At 46.3% G+C, this 23,363-nt stretch overlaps 1 protein-coding gene across 1 annotated transcript in view; it reads left to right on the forward strand.

Annotated features, from left to right (window-relative positions):
* ABCA2 (ATP binding cassette subfamily A member 2) overlaps positions 1-23,363 on the forward strand; it is a 119,135-nt gene that overhangs the window by 26,401 nt on the left and 69,371 nt on the right. The window contains exon 3 of the mRNA XM_075579072.1: positions 19,863-19,956. Within this exon, the coding sequence (XP_075435187.1) occupies positions 19,863-19,956 (94 nt within the window). The remainder of the gene's footprint in view (positions 1-19,862; positions 19,957-23,363) is intronic.

The raw sequence follows: 23,363 nt of genomic DNA on the forward strand, positions 1-23,363 counted from the left end.
TTATTAGTCTAGGGCAGTCATGATGGACGCAACAAATCAATTGATTTGACTTGCGTGTGTCTAGGTATTAGAGAAGGGAAGTTTATGAGTGCATTTATATATTGAGGCAAAACCTTTTTAAACTTTATCCATTTTTTTTTACATTTTTTTTTTAAACTGTCGTAAAACGGTCAACCGAGCAGCTGATTTGACCGGGTGGGCTTATGTTTCAATGGGGAAAAAATAGTACATAAGACTTGGCAAGGGGTTATGAAAATCGTATCTCAAGGTGTGATTTCTCATTTTCCACGCCAGTGACCTCTCTGGGGGAAATCCTACATGGTAATGTATAGGAATTTCCGTTTTTGTTTTATCCTGTTCTTTTAAGAAACGATTTTGCATTTTCTGTAATTATATGTTCTTGTAATGATCTTCTGTAATCTGTCTTTTTATATATTGTATATGATTGCAATTTAGAAAGGAAGTTTAATATTAACTAATTGAAAGTACTTTGCCCAGGACAAAGGGAGTTGGCCAGAGTAGCCATGTGTATTAACCCTGTATAGTGTGTGCTGTTCGTGACAGATGGTATATGGGGACAAATTGAGGGGAGATATTGTTAATTTGAGGGACCTTTTGTGAAGGTGAAAAGTGTGGTAGCTTGCAAGCTGTGTATTAACCTTTGCCACGTGCTCACAGATGCCCCGTACGTGACCACTTCCTTTAAGACGCTGTGCAGGTGTGTACCCATGTCTCTTCCCGTGACCACCCGATCATGTGTAGAAGAGCCTGGAGGTGCCAGTACACCTTTGGAGCTCGTGTTTCAACGTAGCAGGCCTGTGCTTCACAATAGCTTCAGTACCCCTTCACTTGTCTTGTGAGGAGGATCCCCTCAGTTGTTACTCACGCCTCCCGATATTAGGTAGACTGCTAATCAGTGCAGACTCAACTCCTCGAGTCGATCTGGTCTGAGGAGTGAGTCGCATCTCCTGATGACCCTGAGCTCCCTTAGGGCAGCAGCAGCTCTGCCCCTGCATGCTCTGCCAGGGATTCTTGACTCTCCCTCTCTAGTCCCTCCTCTCTAGAGTCCAAAGTGTAGAGCACGCCTTGGCGAGGAGCCTGACAAGGGACAGTATGTGTTTCAGCTGCATGCATTTACAAGTGGATTACATGTATGTATGTATGCATGCCTTATACAGACAGAGTTCATTGTTAGAAATTAAGTTTGACACATTTGCATCATGTTGAATACTTTATTCATACAATATAAAGAAACAGAATTGTGTGAGCTTTATAAATTCCGAGAATTGGTAAATATCAATTCTTGGAGAAGAATGTACAATACCCATACTGTGACAATAATACTTTTTTGTTAACTTAATAAAACATCAGTGCTGCATCAAACATTTTTTGGCGATGCACAGCAACTAAATCCTGCGCCAACACTATTAACAGATTAAATTTTTTTTTTTTTTTTAAGGTTTCACCAAATTGAACGTGGCTGACAATAGACACACTTTTTTGTAATTTTTTTTTTCTTCCCCCAAGCACAAACATTTATTTTACATACCATTTAACATGCGTCATGCAGTCAATTTCTATACAACCCCCCCCAAAAAAATGAAAGCGAATTTTTTGACACTCATGGTGACAATTTGTCTGCGATGCCTAATACATAGGCCCAGTGGTGGAACTACCATATGTGCCGGCGGTTCAGCTGCACTAGGGGGCCCGTGACTGGTGAGGGGTCCATCGTCCCGCTGTTCTGCAGGATCAGTGGCATGCTGCCTCTGTGCCTCCGCTCCAGGCTCTCCCTTGGCATTCTACTCCTGTGCTGGAGGGAGCCGCCCCGGCACTTCTACAACAGAAACTAGGCCTGAACGGAAGTTTAGCCCAACCTCTGCTTCTCCACAAGGGCCTCGTGGGTGGGCTCCCTCCATCGCCGCACAAGGACACGATCATTAGGTCGGACCGGGGAGGTAGGCAGCAAGAGTATGGCGTGAGAGAGGAAGGGGCAGTGTGAGGTATCCAGTGAGCGCATAGTGTGAGAGGGGGGCAGTGAGAGCATGGTGATAGGGGAGGGGGCAGTGAGAGCATGGTGTGAGAGGGGGGCAGTGAGAGCATGGTGATAGGGGAGGGGGCAGTGAGAGCATGGTGTGAGAGGGGGGCAGTGAGAGCATGGTGATAGGGGAGGGGGCAGTGAGAGCATGGTGTGAGAGGGAGGCAGTGAGAGCATGGTGATAGGGGAGGGGGCAGTGAGAGCATGGTGTGAGAGGGGGGCAGTGAGAGCATGGTGATAGGGGAGGGGGCAGTGAGAGCATGGTGTGAGAGGGGGGCAGTGAGAGCATGGTTTTTCCAAGGATGGGTTCAAGGGGGACCCAGTTCATTTAGTTGCCCTCTATCCCATTATTCCCTTCACTTCTGCCTCTGCATAAGCTCCTATGTGAGGTTGTCCATCTAACACAGCGGTGTGCAAACTGAGGGGCGCCCCCCCCCCAGGGCGGGCGGGAGAATTTGCAGGGGGGGCGCAGGCTGTTACAGAGGCCCCGCGCTCTTCCCCCAGGAATTTAATTTAATGCCGGGGGAGGCGTGAGGCCTCTGTAACCTCACTTACCTACTGGCAGCCGGGTCTTCCGCGACGCATCGCCATGGCAACGCGTCAGGACGCCGCAGGGTCATGTGACGTTACGCGTCGCCATGGCAACGCTCGTCAAATTACGCGGTAGGGTGACGTGACCCGCAACACCATTTGAAGCCGTGCCTTCGGGGGAAGGGGGGCGCGAACGCTGTAAAAAAGTTTGCGCAGCGCTGCTCTAACACACAGGTGTTAACCTGGAAGGAGTCTGGGGGATAGACGTTAACACACCCGAACGGCCTTACATGGGTGTTGACACCTGTTCGGGTATGTTTACCCATAACGGAGCTTGATAAAGAACTGCCTCAAGGGGAAAAACTGCATACAAGAGCAATTGTATTAAAATGTAACAGCGAGATTAATGTGCGTTTTAATGGCCCAAGCAACAGACGTATACAAGACACGTGAAATGTGAGTTTGGATGTTATGTGCATATGATTATATAACTGGAAGATCTCCCAGATTTTCTGTTTTTTAGGGGTGAAATACAGACTGAATAGGTATTTTTTTTTTTGGCTAAATAAACTGTAAAAACTCTCCCATTTGTAAATCTGAGCCTTGGCTAAGAACAAGGCTGTGTGCTCTGAAGCAATCGTTGGTCATTAAAATCCGTTCCCACTTAAGAATTCATTGAATTTGAATGCACTCAGGCATTTTATCACCACCTATAATATTCAAAGTCTTTGTTCATAGTTTAACCCTGTCACTGCCTTGAGGTATGAACGAATGCAATCGTGGCTAAAAAAAAAAACAAGTGTCAGCCGTATTTAACACCCTAAAAAAATAAAAAATGCAATTTCTCTGCGGTTCGATAAAATGGAGGATTTGACGGTGAAGTATTTGGTTTAGACTTTAACCCCTCGTCTGCCAGAGGAACCGGCAATAGAATGTATTCTAGAAGCCAATGAGTTCAAATCTAGTTTTAGATTTGAGAATCCATGCGGCTTTCATTTGGGTTTGGATTTGTAAAAATAAATAAATATAAAAAATGAAAAAAGGGGGGGGGGAAACAAAACTCAGAATAAGCAGGGCTTCCAGTTGGACCTTGTGAGATTGGAACTGCCATCTTTTTTCCTACCTGTGCAGGTTTGTATTTTGGGATCAGGGGGGTTCTGGATCTTAAAGTGTGTGTGTGTGTGTGTGTGTGTGTGTGTGTGTGTGTGTGTGTGTGTGTGTGTGTGTGTGTGTGTGTGTGTGTGTGTGTGTGTGTGTGTGTGTGTGTGTGTGTGTGTGTGTGTGTGTGTGTGTGTGTGTGTGTGTGTGTGTCATTTAGCCTACAGTGCTTCCAGTGTAATTAAATCGTGATTACCTGGGTTTTGCAATATGTCTGGTTTTAACCTGAACAATGAAAACAAAATCTTAACAAAAATAAAATGTATTTAAAGCAGCAGAACAGACTTTACTGCTGCCACGTACGGCACACCTGTGCGCACGTTACCTGTATATGGAACAAGGGTTAATACCCACAGCATTCCAGCTGACTCACTTTTCTCCATGCAAGACCCTCAAATGACTAATATCTCCCCTCAATCCGTCCCAATAAACCATCCGTCCCGAACAGCACACTTGTGAGCAGGTCACACATATACACACACACATACGTGTATATATATACACACACACACACACACATACACACAATTCGCTTCCTTGCCTTTCTCCTTCGCAAGGTACTTCAAAAGGAGTTAATATTTACCCTGACTCGTTACAGTCAGGGCCGGGCCATTACCGAGCCCCAGGCAGGCACATAATTTGGCGCCCTCCTCCGTTGCCAGGACATTGTGACGTCCCGTTGTCATGTAAACGCATCGGGGCGCTGAAGGGGGTGGCAAAAAGGTGTGCGACATTCTAAAACCGGCACCTCCGCATGAGTTTTCGCCACGTGCACTCTGACCCGGTGCCATCTTTTTAAATGTCTGAGTCCTGCTCACCTTCATCAATGTCGAGGGGACATTTAAAGATGGGGAGCGCGCAGGACTCTTGAGTCAAGTGTGCGCCCGCCGCCCTGACACGTCGTCTTTTTTTCATGTCCCTGGACCATTGAGAAGTGTCGGTAGGAATCGGACAGTCAAAGATGGTGCCGGGGTCGGCACATGCGTGGGGAGAAGTCAAGGGGCGAGGTGTCCAGTGGTTTCTTTGGAGCCACTTTTTTCAGTTGTCGCCCCGGGAAAGGGCTAGACTGCCCTTTTAATCCAAGACAAATTTCCCTAGCCAATTCCAATCTGGCTTTTGCCCCAAACACTCCACGGTAACTACCGTCCTAAAAGTTTGCAATGAAATCCAGTGTGGAGTGGAACTGGGACAACTCACTGGTGCAGTATTCCTAGATTTTGCAAAGGCTTTTGATACTGTTGATCATGTTATCTTTCTTAACAAACTCCAGTGCTCTGGAATAGGGAAGCACGCTTTAAACTGGTTTCATTCCCACCTATCTCGGGCTCTAACTCCAACCCCTGCGGTGTCCCGCAAGGATCTTTTCTGGGGCCCCTATTCTTCTGTGTTCATTAATGATCTTCCTACGGCCTGTAAGGAAGCCTCAATACACATGTATGCAGATGACACAATCCTATATGCACACAGCCCTAACCTCTCTGACCTTGAACACGTACTTCAATCTGAATGAGACTTGAAGATTGGATTTCCCAAAACAGTTTCTAAACACTGACAAGACTGTAACAATGGTATTTGGGACCAAGGCTAAATTTCTAAAGCTTCCAATGAAGGAGCCCCTGTGACTAGTTTCAAATATTTGGGCATATAGTTTGACTCCCATTTAACATTTGGGTTGCACATTGATACCCTGACATCCAAAACCTATGCCAAACTAGGTGTAGGAACAAATCCTCCCCAAGGCCGTGATTATACCAAAATTTGCTTGAGGCTGTGCGCCTGAAAAACATTAAAAAAAATAGAAGCGCTCATACCTGTTGTGGCGTGTGCACAGCGCGCACCGCGTGGAACTGCAGGGCGGATGTCTCCTAGCGCAGTCCTCAGATTTATTCTTGGCTGGCGACGGCCGCGTCACGTGAGCGGTTCCAGCCAATGAGGGCGACACGGCCACACCTCCTTGCCTCCCTTCCTGAAGTCGCCGGATTGCGCTGCCGATCAGCCGCATCTGGTATAATTGAGGCCTAAATTTGCTGGTCAGAAAGCGCATCGCACAGCAGATGCAAATTATAGACTATGGGGACATAGTATAAGGCATGGCACCCCAAACTCACCTTGGCCTATTTGATACCCTCTACAACTCTATGTCGTTTTGTCCTTCAATGCAACTACAACACACATCACTGTGAAATGCTCAAAGAACTAGACTGGCCATCACTTGAGTCTAGGCGCAAAGTTCATCTTTCCTGTCTTGCCTTCAAATACTTTCTGGGCAATCTATCCGTCTACCTGAACAAGCTCCTCACCCCTACCACATGCAGCACTTATCATCTGAGATCTGATTCCAAAAGACTGTTCATGGTCCCAAAGTTCAATAAAGTATCCGGCCCCTCCGCCTTCTCTTACCGTGCACCCCAAAACTGGAACAATCTACCGGAGACTCTCACAGCCACCACCAGTCTAAGTTCTTTCAAAACTAAGGCTGTCTCACATTTTAATCTGGTCTGTAACTGTTATATACCCTATAATATATATTATCTCTAACTGTGCATGCAGTGTCTTGTATATAATGTACCGTATAACCTATTTCACTCATTGTAACCATGTATTTTTCTTTATAACTCGGTGCCCAGGACATGCTTGAAAATGAACGGTAACTCTCAATGTATTACTTCCTGGTAACACATTTTTAGAAATAAATAGGCCCTGGTTACAATGTATATTTATCCGCTGCCACCACCAAAGGTATGATGTGCGTACAGAGCCTCTGGTCTCTTTTTATTAAGAAAAACTATGCACTTAAAACACATCTGTTGTAGTGAAATGTGTCCGACAATGCAATCACAAAGCATGTAGCCGTGCAGAGCGCCAAGTATTACATATTAACGTTCAGCTTTAATATACAAAAATACAGTGCTTAGGTTACAGAGATTTATTACAAGAATATATTTATAATAAATACTGTTCATCAGAATAATAGGGATAAACAAAGAATCTAACTTGCCTCTTTATCTTCTGTAATGTTATTGTTTAACATTGATCAGATCCCACTGGCAAAAAACGATACCCTTATCTCTAGATGCCATCAGTCCTATAAAACACAGGCCTGGTGTGGTTTGATGGGCAATAAAATAATAATAATAATAATAATCTTGTATTTTTAAGACGATTTATAACCAACATTAACCTCTCGTGTGCCAGATTTGACTAAAATACTTAATTTCTGCCATTCATTACAATTGTGTTTTTTTTATTACGGATTGAAGCAGGGGGTCTCTGGAGCTGAAACCCCATCCATTTCAGCTCAGGGGACCCCTGCTTCCGAGATACTTAACTCCCATATGCAGTGCCGGTATCCCTGTGAAGTTTAAATCTCCTGGTCACGCTGGCCAATAGAAAGCCTCACCGGATTACGTCACGGCTTCCTATTGGCCCGCGTGTAATGCAAGCGATTTTTAACACCGCCATTATGTTAGGCACACAGTTTCTCTGCAGAGATAACGACACTGCTACGGATGTAAGTATCTTGGGAAGCAGGGGGTCCCCGGAGCTGAAAGTAACACGGTTCAACTCCAGAGACCCCCTACTTCAAATCCTATAATAATGATTAAAACGTATTATTATTATTATTATTATTGTTTTTAGGGCAATGCAGCATATTCTGCTGCTTTAAGTGTGTCATCCTTTTCACTGTCACTAAAGATCTAGTTGCAACGGCCTGCTTCTCAACTTCCATTCTGCGTTATGCTTGTTTTATCCTTTTATTTAATAGATATTTTTCAGGCTGTAGCCTTATTTGGAGGGTTTCTATATTCCAAAGCAGCAGTCCACACCCTGTTTGCAAAATAAAGGGGATCTGCTCTGTCAACCACTTTCTTTTAGGAAAGATCTGCTTACACCTTTCTTGTTTATATCATACTCGCTGTATAATGTTCTCATGCTTATGGGAGGTGGGGGGGGGGTTCACCATGGGGTGACTTTGGATGTCAAAAATCCTTCACGGACGCCCCTGCTTTAAAAAAAAAAAAAAAATTCACAATCACTGATTTAGGCAGAACTTGTAGTAATTTACCAAGGTCTCAATATAATAAGTGATTATATCCTTTTCATTGTGGGTAACCTTTTTATCTCATCATGCCATTTATTTGTACACACCGCTAATTTTTGCAGGTTAAATAATAGTAGCACACACATTGATCATGTATTCTTTGTATTGGCAATGTACATATACAATTTTCTTTTATAACCATAGAATTTTCGCTTAAATGATAAAATATATAAATGTTTTATTTATTTTGTATGATTTGTGAAAACTGGCAAACAAACAATAATAATTTAAAACAAATAACACACGCTTTAACTTGAACTTCCAAATAAACGTCAAGTCCCTCTAACTTGAATGAGGACGCTCATGGAGCAAATGCACAATTCAAGAGGGACAAAGAGAATGTGGAAGAGATGATGTACATCCAACATTTTGCAGAAGAAAGGACCACTCGCTAAAGAGCTGAAGACAGACCAACGTTTTGGGAGACCTGGACTGTGTGTTTCCTCCCCACCTCTCTATATATGAAGGATAAACCTTGGTGTAGATCCTTCAGCCTCTTCCCCATGATGAATCTATATTTGACACTCTAAAAAATATATACATCTATATCCCAGACAAGCATACTTGCCAGGGAGAACAGTACGAATGCTGTTGGGTGATCATGTGGCTAGATTTCTCTCTACATGGGCAAAATTAATCAGTATAATGTTTTGGGAATCACCCGGATGTTGGAGGAATGTGGTTTTGTCGCAGGGGACACCTGCTCCCCGCCTTTCCCCCCTATAAGATTGCTGCTTTTTAAGGCAGAGAAGAGCCACCAAATTAATAAAGGGGATGGACAATCTAACTTATGAGAGGCTAGCTAAATTTGATTTGTTTACATTAGAAAAGAGGTGTCTAAGATGAGATATGACCACTACATACAAATATATTCAGGGACAGTACAAGGAGCTTTCAAAAGAACTGTTCATCCTAAGGGCAGTACAAAGGACACAGGGTCATCCCTTAAGGTTGGAGGAAAGGAGATTTCACCAGCAACAAAGGAAAGGGTTAAAATGTGGAATTCATTACCCATGGAGACTGTCATGGCAGATACAATAGATTTGTTTAAAAAAAAAAAGTTGGATGTCATTTTAGACAGGAAAGATATACAGGGATATACCTAAATAAGTAAACTTGGGAAGAATGTTGATCCAGGGAGTAATCTGATTTGCCAATATTTGGAGTTGGGAAGGAATTTTCCCCTTATGAGATATATCATTGGATGATATTTCTCTGGGGGATTTTGTTTGCCTTCCTCTGGATAAATATACTGTAAGTACGGATATAGGATAAAGTATCTGTCATCTAAATTTAGCATAGGTTGAACCTGATGGGCATAGGTCTTTTTTTTCTTTCAACCTCATCAACTATGTAACTATGTAGGCTCAAATGTGTATTTTGTTGTTGATTTGTAGGACAGGATCAGGCTGAACATACTCCAGTAAATAATTTCTAGGTTGTTTTTCAAACTTGGGCAAGGCATTTTGGCCTTGGTATAGAGACCTCTATGATGCCAGGATATGGTATGTGAAGTCTGCACCCGGAGCCCTCTGGTCTCACGTTGTCAAACACTACTATCCAGCAACGCTGCACTGTTGATGCCGAGAGCCATTTCACGGTCACTGCCATAGCAACCATTGACATCGTAGGAGGGAGAGCGATGACTAGTCGCTCTTGAGGAAATAAAACGGCGTAGGCTCCGGTTCTGAAAAGGATGTTTCATGCCAACATCATCTTCATGCACACAGCAGGGTTTTGGGTGGGGGTGGGGGGTGTTTGTATCAGTTAATGTTATTGACATTTTAAGCAAGAGGGGTACAGACATTTGGAGGAGGGCAATAAAGAATCATAGGATCTGGTGGAGCCAGTAGCATTATAAACAGTATTTTCATGCAACATTTATTTACTTTATTGATACAATGTGTTACCAGGAAGTAACAGAGAGGGAAGAGAGAAGCTCTTCAGTGGTCTTTTAAAAATTTAGAAAATGTATTGCAGTGCGGTCGCATAATAACCGTAGTCGTAATACATGTTCTGTTTTTGAAAGACCACAGGAGAGCATCTCGCTTCACTCTCTGTACCATCGGTGGTTCAGTGACTGGCGGGACTACTTTTGCTGAGCACCCGTTGCGTCTGCATCTAGTTCGGCGAGTGCACAGTTGCTTGGACTTGCCAGGAAGTAATACGTTGTGGGTCACCCCTTGTTTTCAGGGATGTCCTGGGCAATGAGTTGTATTTACATGGTTAAATATAATGTATAAGTGTTCATTTATTGTAAAGACATGTCATTGACAGTTATGATTATGAACGTATGTAACCGTTACAGACCAGATTAGAATGTGAGACAGCGGAAGTCTTGCAAGAACTTGGACTGGAGATGGCTTTGGGAGTCCGGTAGAGTCTTCCAGTCATGAGGTGCACGGAAAGAGGAGAGACCACCGGACTTTTTTGAACTTTGGGATCGTGAACAGTCTTGATAAGTAGTTACAACAAAGGTAGAGACTTCATCATCAAACAAGCATGAAAACACAGTACAGCCTCTACTTGCACAACTGCTCAAGCTTCCTATTGATCCAGTGTTCCCAAATGTACTATTTTAGTTAACTTTTTAGTATTCTACTTCAAAAATGAGATTAGTGGCCATTAGCATCACCTCTACTCTCCTTTTTTATTACAGTGTTTTTTGATGGTACCATGTTTCTCCCAGGTCGTTGATATTGTACATTTGGTTGCAATGATGATATGGTTGATGAGCTTCCCTGAAGTTTTGCTAATCTCCTCCGTTGGTTTTGCTAGGACCTTGCTAACCGGGTCTAAGAGAATTCTAATTTCATGGGATTCTATTATCGGGCTCTGGATCATAGACCAGAAATGTTGTATTTTTGGGCAAAACCATATCGCATGCGCCAGATCACCCGTCTGCCCGCATTGTCTCCAACAACTAGCGGAGGATTCTGGGAACATTATGCTTTCTCGTTTGGGAGTTGGATACCACCGGAATAGTGCCAGCGGAATAGTGCCAGACCACTCACCATTGTAGATTTCTACATTCAGATACAATTATTTCCTCCCTGTATGCACTTACACACACACACTGTCACACACTGTCACTTACACACACACACACTGCACCTCCTCCCGAAACAGGAGTGCACGGGCGGGTGATAATACATATACTCGGGAGCAGCAGGGACCATAGTACAATGTGGGGTTGCCGGCTGCGCCGCAGGGCCATCGTTGGAAGTCAGCGGGAGCAGAACACGGGGTAAGGGTATTAACAGGACATGTTGTCACTTCTCTAATTAACAAGATCGCTGCAACTACTCACGTGCTCCATGCAGGACGCAGGACGTCTCCAAAAGGAAGGGCAGGCTGACATGCGCACTGATCTAGTGCCTGGCAGCGCGTCAAAACGCATCATCAACCAATCAGGTAGGGGGGGAATTTCAAATTTTTGCAGCGCACATCTGCTTTGCCAGTTGCATGGACAGATAAAACCGAGTGCGTTGATTAGGCGGCCATGTCGGATCGCCTGCGGGCCAAGTGCACACGCCCCGGGGCGAGCGCATTTGTCGAGCCCTGGATATAGATATATCGATAGATATAGATCTATATATCGACAAACTCCTTTAGAGCTGGGCAAGGAGGGTTACATACAGGCATACCCCGCTTTAAGTACACTCACTTTAAGTACACTCGCGAGTAAGTACATATCGCCCAATAGGTAAACGGCAGCTCACGCATGCGCCTGTCATCACGCCCTGAACAGCAATACCGGCTCCCTACCTGTACCGAAGCTGTGCGCAAGCAGGGAGACTATAGAGCCTGTTACAAATGCGTTATTTACATCAGTTATGCACGTATATAACGATTGCAGTACAGTACATGCATCGATAAGTGGGAAAAGGTAGTGCTTCACTTTAAGTACATTTTCGCTTTACATACATGCTCCGGTCCCATTGCGTACGTTAATGCGGGGTATGCCTGTATATATTTGTTGGTAGTGACATTTTTATTTACTTATATTTTTATACCCGCTGCAGACATTCTCTCTCTCTCTTTCTCTCTCATGGTTTGGTTTTTTATTTATTTATTTCCTGCGAGTCTCATTGGTTTGGAGTTACTTACCTGTGTTTGTCGGGAGTCCATAAGACTACTTATGCTAGAGCGTCCCTGATAAGTCAGCCTGTGTTTAAACATTGCACCTGTTCACTCTTTACAAGTTCTACATTTATCTATTTAATCAAGAGGTAGTGAAATATTACATCCTATGATGGATAACGGGCATTTTATACACGCCAAAAAACCCTAGACCCTTAATAGAGAAGGAGTAGTACATTGGATTGTGAACCCTTTTAAATCCCAGGTAGAAGAGAAGAAACGGCGCAACTGCGCATGTCTGAGAAAATGAAGCTCCCGGATGTTTCTTCAGAAAAAACTTTATTGAACACACACAAGGGCTACACCGCAATCTCCCCCTCTACGCGTTTCACCCTTACAGATAGGGCTTCGTCTCGAAGCCCTATCTGTAAGGGTGAAACGCGTAGAGGGGGAGATTGCGGTGTAGCCCTTGTGTGTGTTCAATAAAGTTTTTTCTGAAGAAACATCCGGGAGCTTCATTTTCTCAGACATGCGCAGTTGCGCCGTTTCTTCTCTTCTACCTGGACTTCAATGACGGCGGCACGCAGGAGCTGGCGAGGAGAGCGGGTCCCAGACCAAGGATGCAGGAGAGGTAAGATGACATCCCCCTGCACCGGTCAACTCAGTGGCCACGCATAGCTCCCTCCCACATAGCTCTGGTGTCTGAAGACACCCTAAGGGTGGTTATTGCTTGCCTCACATGGAAGCGCAGGACAGTGATATTGTACCTTTTAAATCCCAGGTCAAGTCACCGTTAAAAATGCTGTTGTGGGGACAGACGAGTCTGAAAAGTTCGGAAAAATCATTATTTAAATATAAACAGGTTAAGTATCTTCCTGATGTTTTTAATATGCTTGCTCTGTCACATGAGTTTTTCCCGAACCTCAAGCAACTGCATTGCTTATTAAGTGAAGTTATTGTCTATTAGAACGTTTTACGTTGGCTCCTGACGCATTCCGCCATGTAATGTCCCTGCACCACACCACTCTAAAGAGAGCCCTGGACTTGTAAGGAAGGGGCGGCATGACTGAAGGCCGAGGGCCCCCTCTCCTAAGGTGTTGTGATATCAGGCCGGGGGGAGGGATTAAATGAGGGGTAATTGGGTCATGGGAAAGGGATCCTAGCTTCCTCTTCTGTGATCTACTGGAGCGAAGTCCCACCCATCCTGTTTTTAGGCATGAGGGATGTCGGCATTGGAAAGAAAAATCGGGATTTTGACGTATCTTGGGGTATGTGTTGGTGGGAGTAATGTTACTCTGGAAGGGGGACTCAGTCATTATTCACTGCTGGAGAGTGATGCAGACCTTGGAAGTATTTTAGTTGGTCAAGGCGGTGCCATTCCACGTTGGCTGCCGGAATGGTGGTGACTTTCTAGATGACATTTGTGGGAGGTGGTACAATTCCAGACTAGACTTGGTTGTGTACTAGTGTCCTTCCGATGAGGGCTCTGTGCATTCAGACTAAGGTACTGTATGGCTAGATGAGCGTGAGCGGAGGGTATCCCTCAAGCTCTCGAAGATGTGAGTGGAGCAATCTGGCTGGCTACCTAGTTGGGGTAAATATGAGATATTTAACTTCTTTAATAAAAAAAGCTGTGGCCATTAATTTCTTCCTAGAAGTTGTATGATGTGTTTATTGGGAATGAGAGAGGGGTCCAGCTCGAGGCATGGGTAAGTCATGAAATGATGTCAAGAAATGTGCCGGTCTCTGTGTATCAATCCTCTGTCAGTCTATACCAAACATCACTGTTACTTGATCGTGGTTGGAATTCTGTAGTTCCATTAATTCATCCATGTGACGAAGAGCGACTCTTTTGAGTGTTACAGCAGAAAGTGAGGCATCACTGTTGAAATTACAATACTCTATTTCCACACCAATTACCCCTTCTTATTTTTAACAGCATAAATATTGCATGTCATGATAATATCATAAGATATTAAGTATTTTAATCCGGTATTTTATTTGTCTTAAAAATACAAGAAATTGTGTTTGACAGGTCAAGACCCTTCCTGTGTGTGCTGATCTACAAAGATGGCTTCATTGGGGGAGCGGGTGATCACTTATCGCCCACTAAAAGTGAAATATGTGTTGTATGGGACTGATAGAATCTAGAGATCAGAGCATTTGTTTTGCCAGAGATGGGATTAAATGATGGCTCGCCTTACATTTAAAAGAAATAAGCTTCTTTCAAAGGCATTCTCTGGCGTGGTCTGCGAGGATCAGGGGGCGTGGCTTAGAAGGTATGCCACAAACAAGTGAATTTATGAAAAATTAGGATATTGTGTGAGGACCTCTATTCTAAAGAATGACCTTTAGATATTTGTAATTGTTGCAAGGGGACGAATACAATAAGGCCGGACACAGTGTGGGGACAGGGTCAGATATCCATATATCACTCAAATTTAGGAGCAAGCTTGTCAAAATCTTGTTACATTTTCCAAACTCTCCTGAATCTATTGATATGACTTGCGTGTATCTAAGTATTAGTGAAATTTAAGATATGAGGTTTTTCATATATTTATGCAGATTTTAAACTTCTTTTTTTAGAGGCGGTTGTTTTCTAAGTCGTAAAACTGTCAACCCCGTTAGCCGATTTACGACAGGGGTTGGCTTATGGTGTTCTGAATGAAGGGAGCCAGAGCTGACCCCTGACCTGACCCCTGACCATCGGGCACTCCCTGGTAAAAAGGATTTTTTATTTTATTTTTTAATTGATATATTTTCTTAAACTATAAAAATGGTCTTTGGGGTCACCAGTTGAAAGCCACGACATCCTTTCCCCATTTTTAACGTTGTGGCTTTCAATTTGGAGCTGGAGTGAGCCCCATCCCCAGTGATTTCCAACCTTTTTTGTTTGGCGGAACCCTTGAAGTATTTAAAAAAATCTCGGGGAACCCCTATCTGACTGACACATAATAGGTTCGATAGGGGTTAGTCACAAAATGTCACACCCCACGAGCCACCTCCTATTTCCCCACAATCTACCCATGTATTTCTCTGCCATCCATCTCACTAACTCTCCCGCCTCGCATGTAGTTATCCCTTGCGTCTCACTCTTACTCCCTCTTTTCCTCACTCCCTCCCTTCTCTCACTTGCCCCTACCTTCCGTCAATTACCCCACTCTCACTCAATCCACCGAACCCGGGTTAGGAATCACTGCCCTACCCCAGGGGTCGTGAAACCGCGGCTCGCGAGCCACTGGCGGCTCTTTGGGCAAGTCTGTGCGGCTCTCCCCTCAGTATTTGAAATTGAGGGTCAGGCGTGATGCGGGAGCAAAATGGCGGCGATTCCCCAGCGGTCCCGGCGCGCACATGCGCAGGTCCCCAAACGTGGGACGGAGGGGGAAGTACCAGCTCTTCTTGCTGCGGCCCCTCCCCCCCCCCCGCTCCCAACGTGGGACGGAGGGGGAAGTACCAACTAATCCTGCGGCCTGCTTCCCCCTGCGGCCTGCTTCCCCCTGCGGCCAGCTTCCCGCGCTCCCCCCGCGCCAGATTCCCGTGCTCCCCCCGAGCCCACCTCCCGTGCCCCCCCCCCCCCCCGAGCCCACCTCGCCTCCCGGGCAGCTGCCGCAGGGATATCGGGGGCAAGAGGGGAAAGAGTCCGGCGGCAACCTGCACCCACCCGGTCAAGGTAAGTCACTCACCCACCCAGTCACTGTCACCCACCCAGTCATCCACCCAGTCACTGTCACCCAGTCACTGTCACCCAGTCAGTCTCCCACCCACCCAGTCACTGTCACCCAGTCAGTCAAGTCACTCACTGTCAGTCACTGTCAACCACCCACCCACCCACCCAGTCACTGTCAGTCACTGTCACCCACCCAGTCACTGTCACCCACCCACCCAGTCAGTCTCCCACCCAGTCACTGTCACCCAGTCAATCTCCCACCCAGTCACTGTCATTCACTGTCACCCACCCACCCAGTCACTCACTGTCAGTCACTGTCACCCACCCACCCACCCAGTCACTGTCACTCACTGTCACTCACTGTCACTCACTGTCACTCACTATCACCATCCAAGTCACTGTCAAGTCACTGTCACCCACCCAGTCACTCTCACTCACTGTCACCCAGTCACTGTCACCCACCCACTCACTGTCACTCACTGTCACCCACCCACCCAGTCACTATCACTCACTATCACCCACCCAGTCACTGTCACTCACTGTCACTCACTGTCACCCACCCACCCACTGTCACCCACTGTCACCCACCCACCCACGCAGTCACTGTCACTCACTGTCACCTACCCACCCAGTCACTGTCACCCAGTCACTGTCACCCACCCACCCAGTCACTGTCTCCTACCCTCCCAGTCACTGTCACCCAGTCACTGTCACCCACCCACCCAGTCACTGTCTCCCACCCACACACCCAGTCACTGTCAACCCAGTCACTGTCTCCCACCCCCCACCCCCACCCAGTCACTGTCTCCCACCCACACACCCAGTCACTGTCAACCCAGTCACTGTCTCCCACCCCCCACCCCCACCCAGTCACTGTCTCCCACCCCCCCCCACCCAGTCACTGTCTCCCACCCACCCAGTCACTGTCTAAGGTCACTGTCTCCCACCCACCCAATGTCACTGTCTCCCATAGTCACTGTCTCCCACCCATAGTCACTGTCTCCCACCCACCAACCCACCCAGTCACTGTCTCCCACCCACCCAGTCACTGTCTCCCACCCACCCAGTCACTGTCTCCCACCCACCCAGTCACTGTCTCCCACCCACCCAAAGTCACTGTCTCCCACCCACCCACCCAGTCACTGTCTAAGTCACTGTCTAACCACCTACCCACCCAGTCACTGTCACCCAGTCACTGTCACCCACCCACCCAGTCACTGTCTCCCACCCTCCCAGTCACTGTCACCCAGTCACTGTCACCCACCCACCCAGTCACTGTCTCCCACCCACACACCCAGTCACTGTCAACCCAGTCACTGTCTCCCACCCCCCACCCCCACCCAGTCACTGTCTCCCACCCCCCCCCCCACCCAGTCACTGTCTCCCACCCACCCAGTCACTGTCTAGTGTCCCCACCCACCCAGTCACTGTCTCCCACCCACCCAATGTCACTGTCTCCCATAGTCACTGTCTAACCCAGTCACTGTCTCCCACCCATAGTCACTGTCTCCCACCCACCAACCCACCCAGTCACTGTCTCCCACCCACCCAGTCACTGTCTCCCACCCACCCAGTCACTGTCTCCCACCCACCCAAAGTCACTGTCTCCCACCCACCCACCCAGTCACTGTCTAAGTCACTGTCTAACCACCCACCCAGTCACTGTCTCCCACCCAAGTCACTGTCTCCCACCCAAGTCACTGTCTCCCACCCAAGTCACTGTCTCCCACCCAAAGTCACTGTCTAACCCAGTCACTGTCTCCCTCCTACCCAGTCACTGTCTCCCACCCAGTCACTGTATCCCACCCAGTCACTGCCTCCCACCCAGTCACTGTCATTCACCCAGTCACTGTCTCCCATTCACCCACCCACCGTCATTCACCCACCCACCTACTGTCAAACAACCATCATTCACCCAACTGTCATTCTACTGTCATTCACCCACCCAGTCACCCACCCAGGCAGGCAGTTACATGTCTTTTGTTGAAAATATAAAAATAAATAGGTTGTATTGTAATGTTTTTTTCTGTATCACAATAAGAAAACAGTTAAGTAAAAGTTGCGTGCTAAAAGATATTTTTTCGTGGTAGGTGCGCTATGGGTTCGGGGGGGGGGGGCCTGCTCCTTTCATTTGTCCCGTGCCCCATGATTTCTGTTGGCGGCCCTGGGGGGGGGAGGGGGGCAGCCTGATGTGATGAGGGGGAATAATGATGGGGGGGCAGCCTGATGTGATGGGGGGGGGGGGAATAATGATGGGGGGACAGCCTGATGTGATGGGGGGGAATAATGATGGGGGGACAGCCTGATGTGATGGGGGGGAATAATGATGGGGGGACAGCCTGATGTGATGGGGGGGAATAATGATGGGGGGACAGCCTGATGTGATGACGGTTAATCAACCGTATTTGTAAAAATATATTTATGGCTCTTTGAAAAATTCTAAATCGCCGTGCTACTCATATTTGGCTCTTTTGGACTAAGAGTTTGATGACCCCTGCCCTACCCTGTCGCCATTGTGTGTCCACTGGTATTCTTGCCCAGTAGACAAAACCCTTCATTCTTAGGATATGGGGGTGGGGTGTCTCTGCAGGTCCGCTCCTGAGGGCCCTGTGGTTCAGGTTCGCTAAAATCCAGTCCAAAGCGCTTTCCCCTAATGTTTGTTTAGTAAATGCAGATCCCTTTTTAAAGTCGAGCACATTACTAATGAGGTCTGTCATTCTAAGGTAACCCCAACACACAACATGTTTATGTTCATCCCGGTGTTTTTCCGATCGCCCCCTCTGCGGCCCTTCCTCCACACACCCTGATTAATGTGGCTTCACGCTCCCCTCCCTTCTCTGACGTCCCTGCCACGGGCTTCCTCAATCATCGGGCTGAAGCCTCTGTGCTTTCCCTGATTAATCCCAGGGGGTTAACGAGGTTGCTGTAGAGAGTTCTGCTTCTGAATATTAGTCTAATTAATCTTTATCGAATGGTTGGGGGATGGGAACAACTCTGCCGCACTGCATGGTAGAAACCGGCACCCATTTGTGCCGCACACGTGTGCGTATATGTATGTATAGAGAGACGTGTGACTATACGTAGAGTGAGAGTGGTGTGCGCATATGTTATATTTCATTTATATGGGGCCGATTATACTCTGCAGCACAGTGCAAGAACAAATTATTAAGTACATACAACGTAAAACCTATTGAAACAATATGTAATGATTAGGTCCCCGCTCCGAGGAAAAAATATATATAGAAGTGTGTGTATATATGTATCTCCCTCTCTTTCTCCTCTCTCCTTTCTCTTTCTCTCTCCTTTCTTTCTCTTTCTCTCTCCTTTCTTTCTCTTTCTCTCTCCTTTCTTTCTCTTTCTCTCTCCTTTCTTTCTCTTTCTCTCTCCTTTCTCTTTCTCTCTCTCCTTTCTCTTTCTCTCTCTCCTTTCTCTTTCTCTCTCCTTTCTCTTTCTCTCTCCTTTCTCTTTCTCCTCTCTCTTTCTCTTTCTCTCCCCTTTCTCTTTCTCTTTCTCTCTCTCTCTCTCTCTCTCTCTCTCTCTCTCTCTCTCTCTCTCTCTCTCTCTCTCTCTCTCTCTCTCTCTCTCTCTCTCTCTCTCGCTCTCTCGCACTCTCTCGCTCTCTGCTCTCTCGCGCTCTCTCCTCCCTCTCTTTCTCTCTGCTCTCTCTTTCTCTCTCCTCCCTCTCTCATAAAATTATTAAAACACTCAATCGCCCGCTGTACCATTTTTACACAATGTCCATGTTGCAGTGAGTGCTGTTAAAAGGATGATGGTCTCTAGTGTTCAGGCCGCAATCCCACCCAAAAGATTATTATTTGTCAAATGTACCTGAACCGTGTTTTTTTTTTTTTTAATTTGTGATTGAAGCAGGGGATCTCCAGAGCTGAACCCCATTAATCTCAGCTATGGGGATCCCCTGCTTTTGGAGTGACTTACCTCCATAGGGGGTGCTCGTAGCCACTCCGCTCATTAACCAGGGTTCATGTAATGGCGGAATGTCAAAGCCCTGTGCACTGCGGGCCAATAGGAAGCCATGGCGTCCGGTTCTAATTCCTATTGACCCAGGGGACGCGGTAAAATTTGTTGCGATACCGGCACCCCCTTTGGAAGTCTGTATCTGAATACCCGGAGCTCAAATTAATGGGGTCCAGCTCCAAGGACCCCCTGCTTCAACCCTGTGTCAGATAATTAATTTTAGAAATTGCATGAGTTGCTCCATTAAAACATTAAACCCTTCATTCGACTCTCTTGGTCACTCTGTCTCCTTTCTGCTTCATTTGCAGTGGGTGCTGGCGTTCGAAATCTTCATTCCCTTGGTCCTCTTCTTCATTCTGCTGGGGCTGCGCCAAAAGAAGCCCACCATACACGTGAAGGAAGGTAGGCACTTTTAAAATGCCAAGTCCCCTGTAAGTTGTGACATTTGTAACGGACCAACAGGAAAGATCTTCAGAAATGTGGTTAGCGCAGAAGCACAAGTCCTTTTCTCCAAGAAAAAGTCCCCCTGTTAAATTTTTATGTCCCCAGAACAAGGTGTCCCAAAAATGCTGATTATCATTCGTGACTTCTCCAGAGACACAAACCTACAATAAAAAAAGCCAGCCAAAGTTGTTATTAAATGATAATAATATTATTATTATTATTTGTGAAGCACCAACATATACCGCAATGGGGTACAGAGTTATGTATGTTGCAAAACTATTTATGGTTACATAAAAGTGAGGACAAACATGCACAAACAGATTTTAAAGAGTTAATGAGGGTCCTGCCCGTGGGATCTTACAAAATAGAGGGAATGAGGGACAATGTTGAAACCAGGAAGGAAGGTGGCTGCTTATTGCAGGATAAGGTGTGGCTCGGGTTAGGATATGACCCTGTCGGACACCTGAAGCCATTAAGGTTTTGGGGGGAGAGGGGATGTTACATAGGGTGGGTCGAGCTACACAGCTGGTCCCAATGGGGTTGGAGGGGATGGGGAATTGGATGTTAGAGTTATGGCGGGTAGGCTTCCTTGAAAAGGTGAGTTTACAGGGAGTTTTTAAATATCTGATAGCTGGGGCAGAGTCTGATGGTGCGTGCTAGGGATTTCCAGGTGGAGGGAACAGCACAGGAGAAGTCTTGGAGGTGAGAGTGAGAGAAGGTGGGAGGAAAGGCGGATGTCGTGGGCAGAACGTAGGGAGGCGTGTAGGTATGTATTTGTGGATGAGGGCTGAGTTGTAAGGAGGGTGGCAGTGTTATTGAGACCTTTTGTAAATCATTACTAGAGTTTTAAATTTAATTCTAGAGGCTATGGGAAGCAAGTGTAGGGATATGCCTAGTGGCGTAGTAGAAGTGGAGCGGTGAGTAAGGTAGATGAGTCTAGTAGCAGCATTTTGGATGGATTGGAGTTCCGAGGCGGACAAGGGGAATGTCAGCCAAGAGAAGGTTACATGAAACGAGGCGGGACATGATGAGTGAGTGGATGTGAGTGGATTAGGATTTTAGTTGCATCATGAATGAGAAAATAATTTTTGCCATATTTCGGAGGTGGAGGCGGCAGGACTTCGTGAGGGACTGAATGAGAGTACAGCAGGGCCTTGCTTCTCGGCGATCCGCTTTTTGGCGATCCGCCGATACGGCGGCAACGAGAAGGGGGCCGTCATCTTTGATCCTTAGTTGCGCATGTGTAGAATGGGCGGTTGCGCCCGGCGCGCATGCGCAGACCGTTGTATGCGCGCGCATACCGTAGTTTGCGCGCGCAGACCATAGGCTGCGCATGCGCAGAACGGCAAAAATGCCGTTCTGTGCTTGCACAGAACTGAAAATCGCCGGATCCGCTTTCCGGCGATTTTCACTATACAGCGGGCCCCTGGAACGGAACCCGTCGTATACCCGGGGCCCTGCTGTAATGAAGGAAAGATCAGAAACAAAGATGACCCCCAGACAGCGGGCGTGAAGTGTTGAGGAGATTGTGGTGTTATTGACCGTGAGGGAGAGGGTTGGTGTAGCGTTGGCAGTGGAAGGGGGAAAGAATGCTCATTCTGGTTTTTTGGACATCTCAAATTTCAAGTAGCAGTGAGACATCCAGGAGGAGATTGCGGAGAGACAGTTGGAGACAGGAGACAGGAGAGAGTGGGGGAGGAGAGAGAGAGATTTGGGTTGTACTGTATCATCAAAACAGGAATGATTCAGGGCACAATCTTGGGGAAATACTGTAACATCTCAATTTAATAATCCCACATTAGCAATTCAACATTTCCGTGCAACAATAAGATTTTGATTAAAGATCCAGGAACGGCCTTGACGCCTTTTAATGTAGGTTCGATCCCTGGACTATTCTTTCACTGTATACGATGTGGGATCCTTACATTGGTATACGGTACTGTTTTCACATCATTGGGAAACCCCAGTCAAAGTAAATTAAACCGTTGAAGTGACGGCTGAGAGAAATGAATCGCTCCTTGGCTGCCAGCCAGTGAGGGGGGCGCAATGCGGCGTCGTGATCTCACGGCAATAACATCTGAATAGGTTAAAAGAAGAATGATTGATTGAGTAAAAAAAGAGCAGGCTAAGGGAAGTATTTTCAAATAATTAGTGAGAGCTTTCCTGGCAGTGATTGGGGACATGAAGATCAGGCTGTGCCGACACGTGCTGGCAGGGGGGAGGGTCATAAATGAACATTATTACCTGGTGATTGATTAAAACAGATTGACAACCGCCGCTCCTACTGACAAGCCGCCTTGTAAATGAAATCTATTTGAAAATATTTATACTTAAATTATTTGTAGAAGGCGTCAGTCGACTGGTTCTGCCCCTTTTAAATATATCCGTGTCATTAGTCCTATGTAGGACTGCCCCTCCTCTGGTTACACACGTGCTTGTTGCTTTTTTAGTATTCTACATTAGGGGTGCGCAACTCCAGTGCTCAAGCCCTTCCTTCCCGCCCTCCCCCTTCAACAGGTCAGGTTTTAAGGATATCCCAGATTCAGTACAGGTGGCTCAGTCTTTTGGCTGAACCACTGTTTGAGCCACCTGTGCTGAATCTGGGATATCCTTAAAACCCGACCTCTGGGAGGGACTGGGGATGAGGTGAGCGCCCCTATTCTACATAACTGATTTACTTGGTCTCACATTTTTTTTTAATTATGTTAAACTTTTAAAGTGCTTTACATAAACAAGTCATACATACTTATTATTTATTTATTGATTTATTATATATTTTACCAGGAAGTAATACATTGAGAGTTACCTCTCGTTTTCAAGTATGTCCTGGGCACAGAGTTATGATGACAAATACATGGTTACATTAAAAGAACAGGGTATACATTATATATAAGACATTGCATGCACAGTTAAAGATAATATATATTATAGGCGTATGTAACAGTTACAGACCAGGTTTAAATGTGAGACAGCTTTAGTTTTGAAAGAACTTAGACTGGTGGAGGCTGTGAGTCTCTGGTAGATTGTTCCAGTTTTGGGTGCACTGTAAGAGGAGGAGGAACGGCCGGATACTTTGCTGAACCTTGGCATGAACAGTCTTTTGGAGTCAGATCTCAGATCTCAGATAAGTGCTGCATGTGGTAGGGGTGAGGAGCTTGTTTAGATAGCTGGGTAGCTTGCCCAGAAAGTATTTGAGGGCGAGACAGGAGAGATGAACTTTGCGCCTAGACTCAGGTGATGACCAATCAAGTTCTTTGAGCATTTCGCAGTGGTGTGTGTTGTAATTGCATTGGAGGACAAAACTGCATATTGAATTGTAGAGGGTATCAAGTTTGCTAAGGTGGGTTTGAGGTGCCGAGCTGTAT

This window comes from Ascaphus truei, chromosome 21, assembly GCF_040206685.1.
Source record: "Ascaphus truei isolate aAscTru1 chromosome 21, aAscTru1.hap1, whole genome shotgun sequence".
Taxonomy (NCBI): domain Eukaryota; kingdom Metazoa; phylum Chordata; class Amphibia; order Anura; family Ascaphidae; genus Ascaphus; species Ascaphus truei.